This window comes from Rhinolophus hipposideros (genome assembly GCF_964194185.1).
Source record: "Rhinolophus hipposideros genome assembly, chromosome: 11".
NCBI classification, from domain to species: domain Eukaryota; kingdom Metazoa; phylum Chordata; class Mammalia; order Chiroptera; family Rhinolophidae; genus Rhinolophus; species Rhinolophus hipposideros.
Window position 1 is genome coordinate 36,482,745 of NC_138057.1, and position 18,470 is coordinate 36,501,214.

Genomic DNA, 18,470 nt, shown 5'->3' on the forward strand with positions numbered 1-18,470 from the left:
TCTAGGTAGATTGCATGTTTTTTATTGGACTTTTTTGTATGTCAAAGCCTCCTAACAATAAATATAAATAATTTGGAAAGGCTACATCTGGTTGGTTTACACTTGTATTAATGTGAGTGTAGTGAAAATAATGCGATCCACTATAGGTCTTATTGCCCCCACCCATGCCTGTGTATCTCTGACAAGTGAACACATCAAGGCCTGTCAAATGTCCTGTTAGATATTCAGGCACAAATAAGAAATTTCCTCCCACAATAAACCATCTGGGCCTCGTGTTGGTTCTATTTTTATTTTTTAAATTTTTTTGGGGGGTGGAGGTGACACTTTTTTCTTTCACAACTTTATTTCTTTTTGGAAATTATCTTTTCAGAATTTTATCTTTACTGAAGACAAATTTGGTCAATTGTTTTTCTTAGAAAGTATGTATGTTTTCTAGCTTTCCAAATATATTTGCGTAGAATTAAGGAATGTAATCTTTTTCTTTATTTAATTAGTTTCAGATATACAAAGCTATGTAATAGTTAGACATTTACACCCCTCACAAAATGATAATCCCCCAATCTACTGCCCCTCTGACATCGTATACAGCTGTTGCAATATCATTGACTGTAGTCCCTATGATGTACTTTACATCCCGTGACCATATATTTATATATGTATATGTAATATTTAATTAAATAGTTGACATTCAATATTTTGATGGTTAGATCCTATTTTATCAACTTTATTAAAATATAATTCACATAGCATATAAATCACCCTTTTAAAGTGTGTAATTCAACTTTAGTATTCAATTTTAGTATAGTCACAGAGTTATACACCCATCAACACAATCAATTTTAGGACATTTTCATTAATTCCAAAAGAACTGCTGCTCCCTTTAGCTGTTGTCCCTAAATTCCCCCAGCCCTAAAGCCCTAGACAACCACTAATCTATTTTCTATCTCTATAGATTTGTCTACACTGGGTCTTTCATATGAATAGAATGATGTAATATATAGTCCTATGTGACTGGCTTCTTTTACTTGATATAATGTAAGGTTCATCCATATTGTAGCATGTATGAGTACTTTATTATTTATTCATTCATTTATTTTTTTATTTTTAAGATTTTTATTAAAAACATAGCTAATATACAATATTATATTAGTTTCAGGGGTACACCATAGTTATTCAATATTTATATACCTAAAGAGATGATCACCATCATAAATCCAGCAACCATCTGACACTGTACCATGTTATCACAATATTACTGACTATATTCCTCATGCTGTACATTACATCCTCGTGACTTGTTTGTTTTATGCCTGGAAATTTGGATTTCTTATTCTCCTTTACCTTTTCCACCCCTTTAAAATTTTTCAATTATAGTTGACATTTAATATTAGTTTATATTAATTTCAAGTGTTACAGCATAGTGGTTAGACATTTATATGATTTAAGAAGTGATACCCCTGACTACTCTAGTACCCACCTGGCACTATACATAATTATTACCATATAATTGACTAAATTTCTATGCTGTACTTTACATCCCCATGACGATTTTGTAACTATGAATTTGTACTTCTTAATCCTTTCACCTTTTTCACCCTGCCCCTCAACCCCCTCCCATCAATCACCCCAACAAATCTAGTACCACACTGACACCATATATAGTTTTACAATATTACAACTTTATTCCTTATGCTGTATATGCTATACCCTACATTCCCATAACTACTTTGTAACAAACAATTTGTACTACTTAATCCCATCCCCCTTTTCACCCACACCCCAACCTCCTTCCCATCTAGCTACCATCAAAATGTTCTCTGTATCTAGGAGTGTGTTTCTATTTTGTTTATTTTATTCTTTAGATTCCACATATAAGTGAAATCTCATTGCATCTGTCTTTCTCTGTCTTACACTCCACTCAGCACAAAGTACCCTCCATGTCCATCCATATTGCCACGGATGGCAAGAACCCATTCCCTTTCATGGCCAAACAATATTCCATTGGATATAAGTACCACCTCCTCTTTATCCATTCTTCCATCAATAGACACCCAGGCTGCTTCCATATTTGGGCCATTGTTAACAATGCTACAGTGAACATATGGATGCACATGTCCTCTCAAAGTACTGTTTTGGCTTTTCTCAGATAAATACCCAGAAGTGGAGTTACTGGGTCCTTCTTTGTCTCTTGTTATAGCCTTTGTTTTAAAGTCTATTTTGTCTGGGATAAGTATTGTTACCACAGCTTTTTTGTTTTGTTTCTATTTTCATGGAATGACTTTTGTCATCTCTTTACTTTCTGTCTTTGTGTCTCTTTCAATCTGAAGTAAGTTTCTGGTAGGCAGAATTTTGTTTTCTTATCCATTCAGCTTCCTATATCTTTGGATTGGAGCATTTAATCCATTTATATTTAAAGTAATTCTCGATAGATATGTATCCATTGCCATTTTATTATTCATAACTTTGATTTTTTTTCTGTCTTAAAAAAGTCCCTCTAACATCCCTTGTAATACTGGTTTGGCGATGATGAACTCTTTTAGCTTTTCTTGTCTGGGAAGCTCTTTGTTCTTTGATTTTAAATGATAGTGTGACTTTGTATAGTACTCTTGGTTGTAGGTCCTTGCTTTTCATCACATTGAATATTTTGTGCCAATCCCTTCTGGCCTGCGAAGTTTCTGTTGAGAAATCAGCTGACAATCTTATGGGGCTTCCTTATAAGTTACTAGTTGCCTTCCTCTTTTAGGTTTCTCTCTTCATATGTAACTTTTGCCATTTTAATTATAATGTGTCTTGTGTGGGCCTGTTTGGTTCATCTTGTTTGGGACTCTGCACTTCCTGGATTTGTATATCTATTACCTTTGCCAGGTTAGGAAAGTTTTCAGTCATTATTTTTTCAAGTAAGTTCTTAATCCCTTGCTTTCTCTCTTCTCCTTCTGGTACCCCTATGATGTGAATGTTCTTATGCTTGATTTGTCCCAGAGGTCTCTTAAACTATACTCATTTTTTGGATTCTTTTATGTTTTTGCTGCTCTGATTGGGTGTTTTCTGCTACCTTGTCTTCCACATCTCTGACTCAATCCTCTGCTTCATCTAGTCTGCTGGTGATTCCTTTCATTGAATTCTTTACTTCAGTTATTGTATTCTTCACTTCTGACTGTTTTTTTTTTTTATGGTCTCTATGTCCTTTTTTACGCTTGCTATCTCTCTTCTGAAGTTCTCCCTAAGCTCCTTGAGCATCCTTATAACCAGTGTTTTGAACTCTGTCTCGGGTAGTTTGCTTGCCTCCATTTCGTTTAGGTATTTTTCTGGAGTTTTCTCCTATTCTTTCACTTGGGATGTATTTCTTTGTTTTCTCATTTTGGATGCCTCTCTGTGTTTGTTTCTATGTGTTGGGTAGATCTGCTATGTCTCCCAGTCTTGGCTGGGTGGCCTTATGTAGTAGGTGCCTTGTGGGGCCCTGGCACGGTCTCCCTGGTCACATGCTCCAGGTGCTCCAGGAGTATCCCTTGTGTGGGTTGTGTGTGTCCTCCTGTTAGAGTTGAGCCTTGATTGCTATTGGCATGTCAGTGAGTGGGATTGGCCCTCAGGTTGATTGGCTGTGGGGTTTGGCCACGTCCACAGCTTATGGGCTACTTGAGGGGGCTTATCCCACTGAGTGGGATTCAACCCAGTGAGCTTTGGTGCCTGTTGAGACTGCCCTTCATGTGTTGCTTTTAGGGCTAATTGGTCAGTGCTCTGCTGTGGTCTGAAGCCCATGTGTTGGTTCTGGGGCCTCTTGGGAGGGGCTCCAGTGCAGGCCTAGGTCACCCACTGCCTGTGACAAGCTGGGGACTACCTTGTAGAAGCTAAAAAACTATCTGTGGTTGTTTGTTGCCTGTGCTGAAGTTGGAGGCATGTAGGAGAGGACACACTGTGAACCGAGGACAGCTATCATCAGCACCAGGCCTGAGGTAGCTCTGCAAAAAGCCAGGATACTCAGGCCTGCTGCCACCTGCTGGCTCCCTTAAGGTTCAGCCACTGATACAGCCTCATGAGATACTCGAGTTGAGTGAGGCAGGGTGTCACAGAGTCACTAGAGTGGGAAGCTGTGGTCACCAGGTTAATGCAGGCTCTGGTTTGGTGCCAGTGCTGATCCTGGAGCTACTTAGTAAAAGTCTCAGAGCACACTGAGGCCAGTTGCTGCCCAACTGGGGTTCGGGGACTCCCATAGTTTTCCAAGAAATGGTGCAATGATGGTGGGGCTTGCTCGTCATCAGAAAGTGCCTCCGGTGTTGGGGGAGTTGGGTAGGGTGCAGTTCCAGTAAATCAGCATGGTGTAGCAGCGGAGCTCATCCAACCAATCAGATTCAGATTTGGCCTGTGGTGGGGGGGGGGAGGCACCCTCCTGCTGGCTGCACAGGAGGAGCACCCCCATACAGGGAAAATGGCGACTATCTTCCAGCCCTGCCCCAAAGCCATACACCTCAGTCTGCCCACCCCATGTCTCATGTGCCTCCAATGCCTCCTGAGTCAGCATCCCTGTGCTGGAGCCCAGGATGAGTGCCTGGGTGTGAGATAGTCTGGTCGAGGGCCGTTTAAGAGGACTTCTGGGTTTCCCACAGCCTTTCATCCCATCCAGATGGTTGGAATCCTTACTGCTTTTCACAGCCAGATGTGTGGGCACTTCTTGGCACCAGTACTCTGGGCTAGGAAGGCCAGTGTGGGGCTGGGGTCTCTCACTCCTTTGGGGGGGAACCTCTGTGGCCAAGGTATCCCTCCCAGTTCTCAACCGCCACATGGAGATTTGGGGCTAACCCGTTTCGTGTGTCTGCCCCTCCTACCAGTCGCAGCATGGCTTCTTCTTTATATCCTTAGTTATAAAACTTCTGCAGCCAGACTTCAGATGGTTCTCCAGGTTGATTGTTCTATAACGCAGTTGTCATTTTAATGTGTTCATGGAAGGAGGCAAGCATAGTGTTTAATTACTCTGCCATCTTGGATCTCTCTATATTTCATTTATTTTAATTGCCTAATAATATCCCATTGAATGGTTGGTATACCCCTGTATTTTATTTTATTTTTTGTATCTCCCGGTGCCCTTTTCCTTAATTTTTTTAGATAAAGTTTGTCTATTTTGTTTACTTACTCATTTATTGTTTTCTAACTCATTCTGCTTTTATCTTGAATTATTCTATGATTCTGATTTCTTCCAACTTGCTTGTTCCTTTTCTGTTTTTGTATTAGATACTTCATTTATTTATTTTTATTTTTTCATATTTATTGATGTAAGTATTTAAAGCTTTGAATTTTTCTCTGGGTACTGCTTTGGCTATATCCTAATGATTTTTATAAGTGGTATTTCTATTTGGAATTTTTGAGAAATTCAGCAATTTAACTTTGAATTGATCTTTGGTTCAGTGCCTGTTTGATAAAATGTTTAGACATTTCCAGATTGAAGACAGATCTCTTAAAAAATGTGTTATGGATTTCTAGTTTTATTGAATTGTATTGTTATTTACATTTTTTAAGATCCAAGTATTTTTTCTTAATTTTTGTGAAAGTTTTATGTGCACTTGAAATTCTATCCTTTAGGCTGGTCTCACTCTTCCCACATGCAGGCTATGTTCACCCATTTACCCAAGGAAAATGACCCAGATTACATCTAGTCACAGGTCAAAGGTCCAAGATCTCCACGTTATGCTTTAGTCTCTCTGCTAAATCTAGCTATGGCTCTACTTTGTTCAAAAACCTATAACAAGTAAAGTAACATAAATTATTGGCCCCCTTCCTGTCCATCTACTTAATATATGGTACAATGGTGAGACAGGGACAAGATAACTGCTGTAAGTAGTCCCACTTAGAAAGAGGAAGGATGGAAGTGACAGGACTGTCATGTGCCCACAAGCATTCTTAAATCCTATCAGGCAGACATTGTTAGGGAGCCCTATACTGGTGTCAGGAATGTTCTTTGCTTAGACCTTGATTCTGCTTTCTGGCAGCAGCTTCCCTTTCCCATTTCTCTCTGTGGCTCTTGGCTATGCCCATATGTGATATTTTCTATTATTCTACTTGACCACACCTGCAATGGTGTTAAGAATACTCGTATACTCTTTTGTGGGTTATTCACCTTGCTCAGTTCATTCCCTGTTCCCAGAAGTTTGGGGTCAAATACATTTTAAATATTGAACAGATAAAGGATTTTAAAATGCAAACTCCTGGCTTGTTTGGAAGTACAGTTGTTAAAAATTTAGTACGTTTTTGATTTGTTTGAATCCAGTTAGTTCCAACTGCTAGTAACCCCACTCTCCATTCTTTCTAGACAAAGTTCTCAGACTTGATGTATTTCTTTACTTTTTCTTCTCATAACATTTTGAATATCACTTTGAGACTGGTGTAGCTACAGAAATCAGAAACCCTGGGAATTTCTGTTTGGCCAGCTTCTTAAGCTGATATTTGTTCCAATGCAATTTAATTCACTGGGAGAGTCTATCAATAGGGTGAACCTTGCTGCAGGCCTGAGCTTAAATGGAACTCTGTCTCAAAAAACTCTCTCTTACTCTCTTACTGTTTGAGATCCAAAGGTTGTTGGCTCTTCTAGCATTTCAAGGATCCAAATTTCTGGAATCTCTCATTTCCCTTTATCTTCTTGTAAACCAGCCAATTTCCTGAATTTTTTTTTCTCTCTCTTTTTTAAATACCTCGGCAAAAACAATCGTCAATAGAAGTTCACACACAGAACTAACAAAGTGTTTTCCAATCTCTTTCCCAATCTCGCTAGGTACATGACTTGACTCTTCACCTGTAGTTATCAAATGTCTGGACTTTCCTGCCTGTGGTATCAGTTTCCAGTTTCCCATCCTGCCTGGCCTCTAGCCAATGCCGTATATTTTAGATTTTATTACAATGGAACCTACCCGACTTCTGGTACTAATTTCTATGTTAGAATAGGCTAGGTGTAGTCCGTGATAACAAACAGCTCTAAAAAATCCCAGTGGCTTAACACATAAAGTTTTATTTCCTGCTCACACAAAGTCTGCTATAGGTTTCTGATATCTATGTATCTCCACATAGTTACCCCTGGACTCAGGTTGATTGAGGCTCCATCATCTAGAAAGTTATCAGTTGCTCCGGTATGAGAATTGTACAGAAGCTTTTACTGTTTTAGCCCAGAAATAGCACAGCTCATTTCTGCTCATATGTATTTTATTGGCCAGAATCAGAGAGAAATGAGATACTAAGTACAATGGGAGTAGTGAAAACCAGGATTGTCCTTGTCAAACCAAAAGGCCTCACTAACTGTATAGAAGCTGAGAATTTTAACCTCTTGCATTCCCAGGAAAGCAGGAGAAATAGTATTAGGGAACACAATGTGTATCACTTATGGAAGACTTTCTTGTGAAACTCCCCTCCTAGATGGACTCTAAGATGAGACTTTTGTCTCCCTAACCCTGAAGCCGTTGCCCCTGTACAGCAGTTAGCAAATACCCTGAGGGAACCAGCAGATTGGGTGTTTGGAGTTCTACTGACATTGGTTACAGGCTTTCATCCACAAATTGGCCTGGAAATTTCCAATGGATTTTCAGCTCTTAAATACTTTCAATGTGTTGGAATTAAACATATACATGTATACATATATATACATGTATACATATATATATATTCTAGCATTTTTCCATTGTGTTCAGTGGAAGAGTTATGTGCATATTCACAGAAATGTAATTTGGTTGGCATTGTGAGAGTTCCCAACGCTGGGCAATCTCATTACCGAGATTTCTTGCTACTGCCTCTTATCTCAACTTCTTCCAGTTGTCTTCGACTGCATCTTGGCTGCTTATGGTAGCCCTTGCACGTGATGTAATCTGGGGATTATAACTTCTGATTTTGCCAAAAATTTAGTTTGCTTATAATTCTTCCTTTTCCTTTGCTGTTTTTGAGTGATTTCTAGGAAGAAAAGGGGAAAATACTGATTTGTGTAGCTATGTTCAGAATGGAAGGCTATTTTAACTCTAAATTCTATTCATGAAGAAAGGCTTGTTCATTTGTTTCTAATGTGAATGAAATGAATTGTTTTGAAACCAAAGAAACTTGTATTACCAACTTAATATGCAATTGCTCACACATTCACAGAAGTATGCAATAAAATGGGCCTTAAACTCACATTATATAATCTTTTGATGCTATTCTAGAGGAATTAATTCAAATTATTTAAGCCAGTAATATTAAAACTATAGAAATAGGAGCTAGCACAGGTAATTAGGTGTTTGCTTTTTGTTTTGGAGTGGGGCAAACTGGTCTTCATGTAACTCATGCCAGATATATGGTCAAGGTATTGTTGGAACTACAGTAAGGGCTAGTATGTAATATACTTTAAAAACTCTGACTTTCAAGACCCATCCATGTTGTTGCAAATGGCAGTATTTCATATTTTCCTATGGCTGAGTAGTAGTCAAGTACCATATCTACTAGGCAAAACAAATCAGACTGAAAAAAAAATAAGCACCATATGATTTCACTCATATGTTAGATATAAAACAGAAAGGAACAAATGAACAAAAAAAACTACCAACCAAAAATCTCATAAACACAGACAACAGTATTGTGGTTACCGGAAGGGAATGGAGGAGGTAGAAAACGGTAAAGAGGGTCAAATATATGGTGACAGAGACTTGACTTTGAGTGGTGAACACACAATGCAATACACAGATGATGTATTATAGAATTGTACACTTGAAACTTACATAATCTTATTAACCAATGTCACCCCAATAAATTTAATTTAAAAAAACTCTATTTCTCCTTTACAGAATTTATTTTACACCTGTTATACAAAACAGTATTTTAAACACTGACGTATAAACTCCCTAATAAGATAAAGCAAGGATAAAAGTGTTTATCTTATGAGAAACAAGGTATTCCATCACTTACACGTATAGTCTTTAAACACTGTTGCACTTTAACTTTCCTAATTTAAGAATGCATTCATGAAACAATCTGCAGACAACTAGTTTTAATAGACACATAAATTAAAGAACACTTTTAAGCAGACGTGACTGTCCTTAATTGTTTATTAGGTAAGAATATTACCAACATTATTCGTGTTAGTGGTAATGGGGGAGCTGGAGAATATTGCACCTTTTCAAAGCTGCACAGCAAGAACCCCCACTAATATGGTAGAACTTGTGGTGCTTCAAGGCCATGGCTTTTGAAGCCTGCAGATATCAGCCCTTGCGTCTCCCTGTGAGGGTGGACTGGTTTGGTGATCCACTGGGTATCAGGATTCCGTCTGACATCTTTATGGAATGGATCAATGAGGATAACCTCAAAAGAATTTGTATGTGAAATCTTCACCAACCCAGTAAGAATTCAGGACTCTCAGAGCCACACAGTGGCATCCAGCTCACTCCTCAGCAAAAGACTGAAGGCTTTGAGCAAATTTTAGCTGATTAACACTGTGATGGACAGGCTTGCTATGGGTCGCACACTTAGGAACTGGGCATTTGCAGCTACCACCAAGCACACGAATCCAATATATGTCATAACCTTGCTTGGCCTTGTATCCAAGCCTGCGTGCTTTATTGTGCCAGTTGGGCTGTGTGTGTGTGTGTGTGGGGGGGGGGGGTCCCTGTGGAGCGCAGATATCTGGCGGTACGGAAGCAGCGCACTCTGAGAAGGAAGCACATTACATAGGACTGCTTCTTCCTCCATAGCTCTTGGATGTACTTGTTTCCAAGCGTCTATCTTGCTTATCTGTTGGCTGTGGCCAGAAAGAAAGGAAAGAGCCTTTCTCCTACAGTTCCTTTCGAGCTCCTCCAAACCCTGACTCTCTTTAGCCCTACTCTTCCACCACCCAGAATGTCTTTTTTTTTTTTTAAAGATTTTATTGGGGAAGGGGAACAGGACTTTATTGGGGAACAGTGTGTATTTCCAGGCCTTTTTTCCAAGTCAAGTTGTCGTCCTTTCAATATTAGTTGTGGAGGGCGCAGCTCAGCTCCAGGTCCAGTTGCGGCTTCTAGTTGCAGGGGGCGCAGCCCACCATCCCTTGCAGGAGTCAAACCGGCAACCTTGTGGTTGAGAGCCCACTGGCCCATGTGGGAATCGAACCAGCAGCCTTCGGAGTTAGGAGCACGGAGCTCTAACAGCCTGAGCCACCGGGCCAGCCCCCACAATGTCTTTAATCAGTCAATATACGCTGTTTCTGGAGGAGAGGATCAAAGAATCCCTAAGAAGTATCGTAGGATTTGAAGATAACTAAGATCCAGTTGTCTGAAGATAGGGTAAGAAAATTCTTATCCTGGTTTGACGAGGACAGTCCTGGTTTTCACCGCTCCCCACGTACTTAGTACCTCATTTCTCTCTAAAAATGTCCCAGGTGGGATAATCAATTATAGTGTCACCCTATTTAATACATGTCCCTTCAGTTGTTTTCACAGTCATGTGTTCAGCAGTTAATCAGACTGACAACATTTATTTCATGTTTAAACTGTTAAGATAGGTAAAACCTCTGAGTGCAGAATTCCTTTTGTTTCCTCCCAATATCCTCCGTAGGGCCTTCTGTTTTTGAAGATTTTTTAATAAAGAATATTCACAATAATGATTGCTCTTAGTTACCTGCCACTTAATATATGTTGAGTGAAGAAAATGACTTCATTTATCTGCCTCCGTCAAATGGTTTTTCTTTTGAGTGCAGTTTAGGCTTTAAATTCTGTGGTTTCATGGTGATAGATGCACAAATCACATACAGCCTGAGACACATTGAAAAACAAAGTCCGTCTTCATAACTCTGAAATGTCACAATATCTCCCAAGGACATAGGATTTTTCTTATAATTCTGCAAGTGCATCTAAAAGTCTTCATTTGTCAGTTTGATGAATGTGCCACCAAATAACACTACCTTATCATGTAAATCATTTGTCTATGAAATCTTTAAAGAAGATTGCCAAATGTTTCTTTGCAGACTTTGATTTTATTGGTTTTGTGCTCTAATGTGTCAGGAGACATAGCTGACTCTTGAGGGTTATTTTCTTTTAAAGTCCTAGATAGCAGATGATTATAAAACCTAATAGCAAAGGTATCTTGCTCTTCTCGTTTGGGTTAGATTTACATCAGAAAATGTAATGGCTGAAAGAGTAGTTGTGAATTACATTAATAATTCTAAAATTTAAAATTAATATATTCTGCCATCTGGCGACTTAACTAAACATTTTTAACATCTTTGAAATTCGCAGAGAAAATGTGTCTCTCATCAACTAACCAGAAGCTCAGATTTTCATTGTTCTCATGTTAGTTATTGCTCAGATTCAAACTCCCTTTGCAATCAGTGTTATGCATATGTATGTTGACAGTTTTCCCATTCAGCAAGTAGATTTATAATTCCTCCTGGGACAAGCTTTGGCTGCAAAGGACTAGAAACTCTATATGCACAATTAGTCCTATTTATGTGTGCTTTTGCAGAGTGAGCTGGGATACTCTATTTTTATGGACACGTTTGAAAGCTGTTGGTCTCAGCATTTATATTAAGATGACAGAAACAAAATGTAAGAACATTCATTCAGTCATTTAAGATCAATGAGCATTTACAATGTGTTAGACTATGCTAGGCACTGAGATCACAAAGATGAATAAAAAATAAGCCATGTGTCTAAGAAGCTCTTAGTCTAATGAGAAGGCAGATTCATTAATGCATAATTATAAAACAATGTGAAAGGCAAAGCAGTGATATTGGTTTCTTTGCAAACCCCCAGCTTTCCTCCCCCACATAGACATGGGGCCACAGAACCCTCCCGTGTAACTTGATCCCCTTCCCTCTGAGGCTTGTCCTGTGGCCCAACCCCACCCTGTCCTGCACTGACTGCTGGGGCAGCCTCAGGAAAGCTGAGGATCACAGCCTGAGTATGCTCCGGACTCGAGTTTCTTCAGCCCTGCAACTCACTTGAGGATTTGTATGTATATATTCAAAGGGGGCTTACAGATCTGGTTTGATGTGGAATCATCCAACTTCTTATGGTAGGAAACTCAAGCTCTCAAAGGACCGCAGATACGGACCCAGAAGGGTTGACATGTATTGTCAAGACATATGTTGACAAGACATGAATTGGGACTACGTTAGGCCTGAGGAGACAGGAAGAACAGGATCTAGAGCACGGGTGTCCATACTGCAGCCTGCGGGCCAACTGCAGCCTGCAATCCATTGTTAATTGGCCCGCAGCAAATTCCAAAAATATGTTTAGTTTACTTAAATAAACCGGGTGAGGCAATACCTACTTCACCTCAAGTGAGTGGCACGGCTGTTTGTGTATTTTACCGCATAGCCCTTGGTAAAAAAACATTGAAAACAGAGGACCTGAAGAGACATTTCTCCAAAGAGGATATACAAATGGCAAATAGACATATGAAAAAATGCTCAACATCGCTAATCATCAGAGAAATGCAAATGAAAACCACAATGAGATATCACCTCACCCCAGTCAGAATGGCTTTCATCAACAAAACAAATAGTAACAAGTGTTGGAGAGGCTGTGGAGAAAAAGGAACTCTCATACACTGTTGGTGGGAATGCAGACTGGTGCAGCCGCTATGGAAGGCAGTGTGGAGGTTCCTCAAGAAATTACGAATAGAATTACCATATGACCCAGCAATCGCTCTCCTGGGTATCTACCCCAAAAATATAAAAGCATTTCTCTATAGAGACACGTGTACGCCAATATTCATTGCAGCTTTGTTTACGGTGGCCAAGACATGGAAACAACCAAAATGTCCTTCGATAGATGAATGGATAAAGAAGTTGTGGTACATATACACAATGGAATACTATTCGGCGTTAAGGAAAGATGATATAGGAGCATTTGTGACAACATGGATGGATCTCGAGAGAATAATGCTAAGTGAAATAAGTCAGACAGAAAAAGCTGAGAACCCTATGATTTCACTGATATGTGGTATATAAACCAAAAAGAACAAGACAAACAAATGAGAAACAAAAACTCATAGACACAGACAATAATTTAGTGGTTACCAGCGGTTAAGGGGGTGGGGGGTGGGTGATGAGGGTAAGGGGGATCAAATATATGGTGATGGAAGGAGAACTGACTCTGGGTGGTGAACACACAATGGGATTTATAGACGATGTAATACAGAATTGTACACCTGAAATCTATGTAAATTTACTAACAATTGTCACCCCAATAAAATTAATTTAAAAAAAAAAACATTGAAAAAAGTTTGGACACCCCTGGTCTAGAGGGTTCAGATGATGGTGGGAAGTTGTATACCAACTGAGTATGTTGGGCATTGGCCCAGCATGGGACCTACGCGAACCGTCTTTGGCCTACTAGATTCATTGAACTTGACCTTGACATCAGTCTAAGTAGCATTTTTGAGAACAGGATCATGATTCCCAGCTCCTTTTTCTACAGTTGACAGCTCTGATCCTGTCCTGTCAGCCTTTACCCCATTCTATTCGTACTCGTACTATTTCTACCACAGTAGAGAAAGATTCATCTCTTATAATTTAGGATGTCTTCCATAAAGATCTATCCTATAAAGATATAGCCAAATCAGTCCGCTCTGGGCTTGATAGAGCAAGGCTGTCAGCAGAAGCAAGGCTGCTTTTTAAGGAAGATTCTGACCCTGCTGGCAGGAAACCCTATGGGTCCTCCTCCCGGCAAAAATGTCAGCCGGCACCTGAATGCCTGGCATCGAAGACCCAGCTCTTCCTTCAGTCAGCAGCATGGGATACCGGTATTCAAGCTGCTTTGGCCTTGAACTGACTGCTGACCAGCTGCTGTCAAATTCATGTCTGGGTAAATTAATATCTGCAGAAGCCAATCTGTAGGCTAGTCTGGTACTGCTCATTGATGACCTTTTTGCTAATCCAAGATGATGTACAAGCTGTAAAAACATGTAGCAAATTTTTGTATAGACAAATGTATTCCCTTTCAAGGAATCAGATTATTTTTACTCATCGTTGGTGTTACAGGTCTTCTTATTAATAGGCGATAGATGGTTATTTTTAATGATCCCTTGAAGACAAAAAGTTGTCAGTTTTATGTTGGTTCTACAAACTGTGAGGGAAAGTTTTGCCACTGCATTCAACTCTCAGGTTTGGGAACCACTGATCTAAGAGTCTGGTATGCAGCCGTACCCTAGAGCTTTCTTAACCTCAGCGCTATTGACATTTTAAGCCAAATATTTCTTTGTTGTGAGAGCTGTCCTGTGCATTGTAGGATATAATCAGCATCATTGGCCTTTACCCACTAAATGCTAGTAACAACCCAGCCCACCTAGATGCAGCAACTAAAAATGTTGCATCTGGGGGGGTAAGTGGGGGCTGTGCTAAAAAAGTTTGAAAGTTATTGTTCCAGAGACATTGTAAATTTTATTTTATTACATTTCGTTTTTTTTCCTCCTAAATTTTTTATTGCACTAAATGACAAGTCATGGCAAGTTACATGGTGACCATAAATAAATGCAGGTAACAAGGAGAACAAGGCTATATAAAGTATGTATTTATTGTACTTTGATTATTTTTATCTCACAAAGATGCTGAAAGGCTTAATTCATATTGATGAAGTATTTAAAAATACCCAACTGAAGCATTTGTAGATAGATAGAATATTATTACATATAACAACATTTTGCATTTATATGTCACTTTTCACTTGAGACACTCAATTCATTGATTCATTCCTTTCCTCACCATATATAAATGATTTTCAGTTCATCTTGGGCAAATTGAGGCACAAACCAATATTCACCTGACGTAATACAAAGTCATGGAATTAACTAGATTACTCATTTCCTTTATAATACCCTAATCATTTTTACTATATTTTTATATGTATAGTAAATATACATTTAGTATACAATAAATATGCTATATTAAAAAATATAAAAATATATTTAGTATGTAATAATTTTTTATATTTTATATATTACTTTATCTATTTTATCATTTTTAAACATGTATATTTCTCTTTGCAAGGCTGGCAGCCTCTTGGAAGTAGAGACAGATCTTCAGCTGTGTATCTCAGACCCTGCAGACTGTGGGCACATCATTTGTGGGCAGCCTGCTGGCATTAGGGAATGCCAATTGCATTAGCTCAGTACTCCAAAGAAACGCTTTCGTTAGAGATTCATGTTTTCAATGCTGGGCTTTTGGCTACTATCTGAGATTGCTATAAGAAAAGGAACATAGCTATATCTTTTGTAATAATCTAGTTATAATACAACTTAAAATATATGGTGGGATAGTCAGAGCTGCTTTCCCACTCTCACGGGCACTAATTATCTTTGCCCTCATGGGCTCCTCCCACCTTTAAAAAAATTAAAAATGATAGCTTATGAATGTGTTGGTATGAAGATGGATACAATCCTAGCTGGATTATATTCTTCTTTTTCTGATTTAAAGAATAATTAAAACATTCTCTGGGCCCCTAAGAGCATCACAAGCCCTGGGCCCTGGGCCTACGGTGTCCAATACAGAGATGGGCCATGGGGATAATACATTGAAATGTTAACTGGTGCTCTTCCTCTTCATTCCTATGCTCCTAGGGAGGTATTCTGGTTTTATGGCCTCAGGGAAGAATGACCTAGCAGGCAACAAGAGCCAGACACTTGACTTTGGGTTTCAAAAACTTGGACCTTAGGATGAACCATAGATTTGGAAGAATAGATGAAGAGTGGGGCTACCTTGCCCCATAGTAGATGAAGAGTTCATGGAATGAAGATATATGTAGGAAGCCGAAGTTGAGAATGTGTGGATTTGTTCCAGATCCAAAATTTGAATTAAGACTAGGGAAATGCTGGATCAGATGGGACCTATCACTCCGTAGCCCTCTATTTCTAAGCTCGTGCCTGTGGAGCTCTTGAAGGTCGGGACTCCTGTGTCCCCCAATCCCAGTATAGTTGGGGATACAAAATAGGTGTCTGCTTGGTGGGCCAGGCAAACAGTCCAGGAACAGCATCAGGGTTTCCAGGAACCTGGGTGGAGAGGGACACAAGAAGGATTTTTGGAGGCACAGTGCCAGTCTGCACAAGCATCTGTGTGGCGGCACCAGGAGAGCGTAGCAGAGATCTGCATGGATCCATCATGGAAAACCACAGATGCCGCCAAGGGAAGACAATGACACCAAAGATGGATTCTTCTCATCGTGGCACCACACGAATCTTTCACAGCTGGAAGGAATCCAGAATTGACCAAGATTAAGGTTTTCCACCTGGAAAAATGAGAGCTTAGAGAAAAGTTACATTATAGAAAAACTAAGTTTCAGTTCTTCTATTCCAGAATTTTTTGAAGTCCAGTTAGTATTAACTGTATATAGATGTTTATGGTGCTTTACAGTATTTGAAGGACCTTCTGCCTTTATTTATTTTTCATTTTAATTCCTTTAAAAATCTTAAAGAAGTATTGGTATTATTTTTGTCCTCATTTTATACACGTGAACAGGGAAGCACATAAAGGTTAAATAGCTTGCCTAAGGTCACACAGCTAAGACCTGGCGTGGCAATGACTCAAACCCTCGGCCTTATTCACTCTACCACTGCCAGTTCTTGGTGTTGTTCAATACCCCCCCTAAGGACTTAAGTGAGAGCTTCCTGTCAGGGTCTCAAAAAATGCTGGTATGGTACTAAAATGCGTTTAGTTATTTTACACTTTAACGCTCAGATGTGAGGCAGGCAAGAGGACTCACACACACTGGAGCTCTGCCACTCCTCCCTGGGCTCCCTGTCTGCTGTGTTCTCAGAGGTGAGGACGCAAGGTTGTCATCAAATGCAGTGCAGGGGCCGACATGAAGTGGTGAGAGGTCAGGTCCTCAAGGACCTCCTAGCTTGGATGCTGGGTGCCCCATCCCGGTAGAGTGGATGCTGTTCTGCTTCCATAGCCCTGTGACCACACTCAGCACGTTGTATATTTTCCTTGTTTAATTTTCTGTGTCTTCTCGCCACACTGTGAACAACTGAGGGCAGGGACTGCATCAGGCTTGCTCGCCATTGCATCCCCTGCACCTAGTAAAATACCTGGCATGCAGTAGGTACTCAAAAACACATGCTGTTGGGGCGGCCGGTTAGCTCAGTTGGTTAGAGCATGGTGCTCTTAACAAGGTTGCCGGTTTGATCCACGCCTGGGCCACTCTGAGCTGCGCTCTCCACAACTTGATTGAAACACCTACTTGACTCGGAGCTGATGGGTCCTGGAAAAATACACTTAAAATAAATTTTAAAAAAAGTTTTAAAAACGCATGCTGAATGAAGGAACAAATGAAGGGATGGATGGATAGCTGAATTCTTGGGTATCTCAGGGATTCTAGCCCCATCTCCCTTGATAGCAAGGCTTCTTCTGGCGGGTGGTTGGGTTTAGCTTCCTTTATTTCACTCAAGAAAGTTTTATGAAAATAGCTACTTCTGATGCATGTTACTTCACCTCCTTTTCCCTTCCCTGTCCCCAAGTCCCTCTTTTATTATTATTTATAACCAGTCTTTCACTCAAGATGTTTGGAATATTTTTTTCCTCTCCCATCTACATGTTTTAAAAACCGTTTTTTCCCCCCTAGCTTGTGTTTAATTGTCAGTTTCCTTTAGACCCTCTTTAGAAGTGGGAGCCCATGTTATAAATTCATATGAGTCAGTATTGTGGCTCTCATTTTGAAAAACAAATACAATTAAAATTCATAGTAGAAAAAATTTCTAAAATGGCAAGTTGCCTTTCTAAGATGGTACCATGTCTTATTTTAGAATTTACTTTTGGTAACTAACCTACATTATTAAATAAGATTCACTTCATTGGAGTCACTGAATAATTGCTGTGTTTGGTATGTATGGTTTTTGTGATCTTATTTTATCACATGTGCCAAGTTGTTTTTAGGAAGTAGCCTCAGCATGACTCAAAAAGAGATGGAAAATATGTTATGTGTCACAAATTCAGCAAATCTATCATTAACGTAATGTCACAAATACAGTAAAATTTCATTGTAATAAGAAAATTTTAAATGTAATACATGATAAATAAGACTTATCTCCTAACAGTTTCTTAATTTTTGTCTTCAGGCACCGTGACAGAGAAGCTTATCCCAAAGATTATGATATAGAGGGTCCTGAGGAAATAAAAAAACTGTGTAATTCAACATATTGGAGACTTGGAACTGACGAACCCCCAGTAAGTAGTCGCTGCTAATTTCTTTAAGTCTGGAATCTTTCTCCTTGTGAAAAATGACAAAGTAAAGGGAGGAGCACTTTGTCAGCGTCACCTGTCTTTGCTGTTAGTTACTAAGGCAGATGACTTAGTTATCCTGTGCTTCAGGGATCACACCTGTAAAATGTGCACATGTCCTAAGGCCATCAGGAAACTTAAATGAGATAAAGCCAATAAAGTGCTTAACTCAGTGCCTGGCACATAGCAGAGGCTCAGGAAATTATTACTGTTGTTATGATGCTGTTGCTGCAGCTGCTAGAGGCCTCCTTCAACCTTCACAATAAGCCTGTGAAGTAGGTATTGT

General features: G+C 39.5%; 1 protein-coding gene and 1 pseudogene across 2 annotated transcripts in view; one reads left to right on the forward strand and one right to left on the reverse strand.

Annotated features, from left to right (window-relative positions):
- Positions 1–18,470, forward strand: part of CFAP95 (cilia and flagella associated protein 95) — a 72,313-nt gene that overhangs the window by 8,559 nt on the left and 45,284 nt on the right. Inside the window, exon 2 of the mRNA XM_081066900.1 lies at positions 18,022–18,130. Coding sequence (XP_080923026.1) covers positions 18,022–18,130 — 109 coding nt within the window. The remainder of the gene's footprint in view (positions 1–18,021; positions 18,131–18,470) is intronic.
- On the reverse strand, positions 9,078–16,065 carry LOC308504691 (large ribosomal subunit protein eL15-like; annotated as a pseudogene). Its single transcript has 3 exons — positions 15,832–16,065; positions 13,660–13,866; positions 9,078–9,698 (listed from the first exon to the last, which is right to left on the reverse strand). The product of its transcript is annotated as a large ribosomal subunit protein eL15-like (transcript).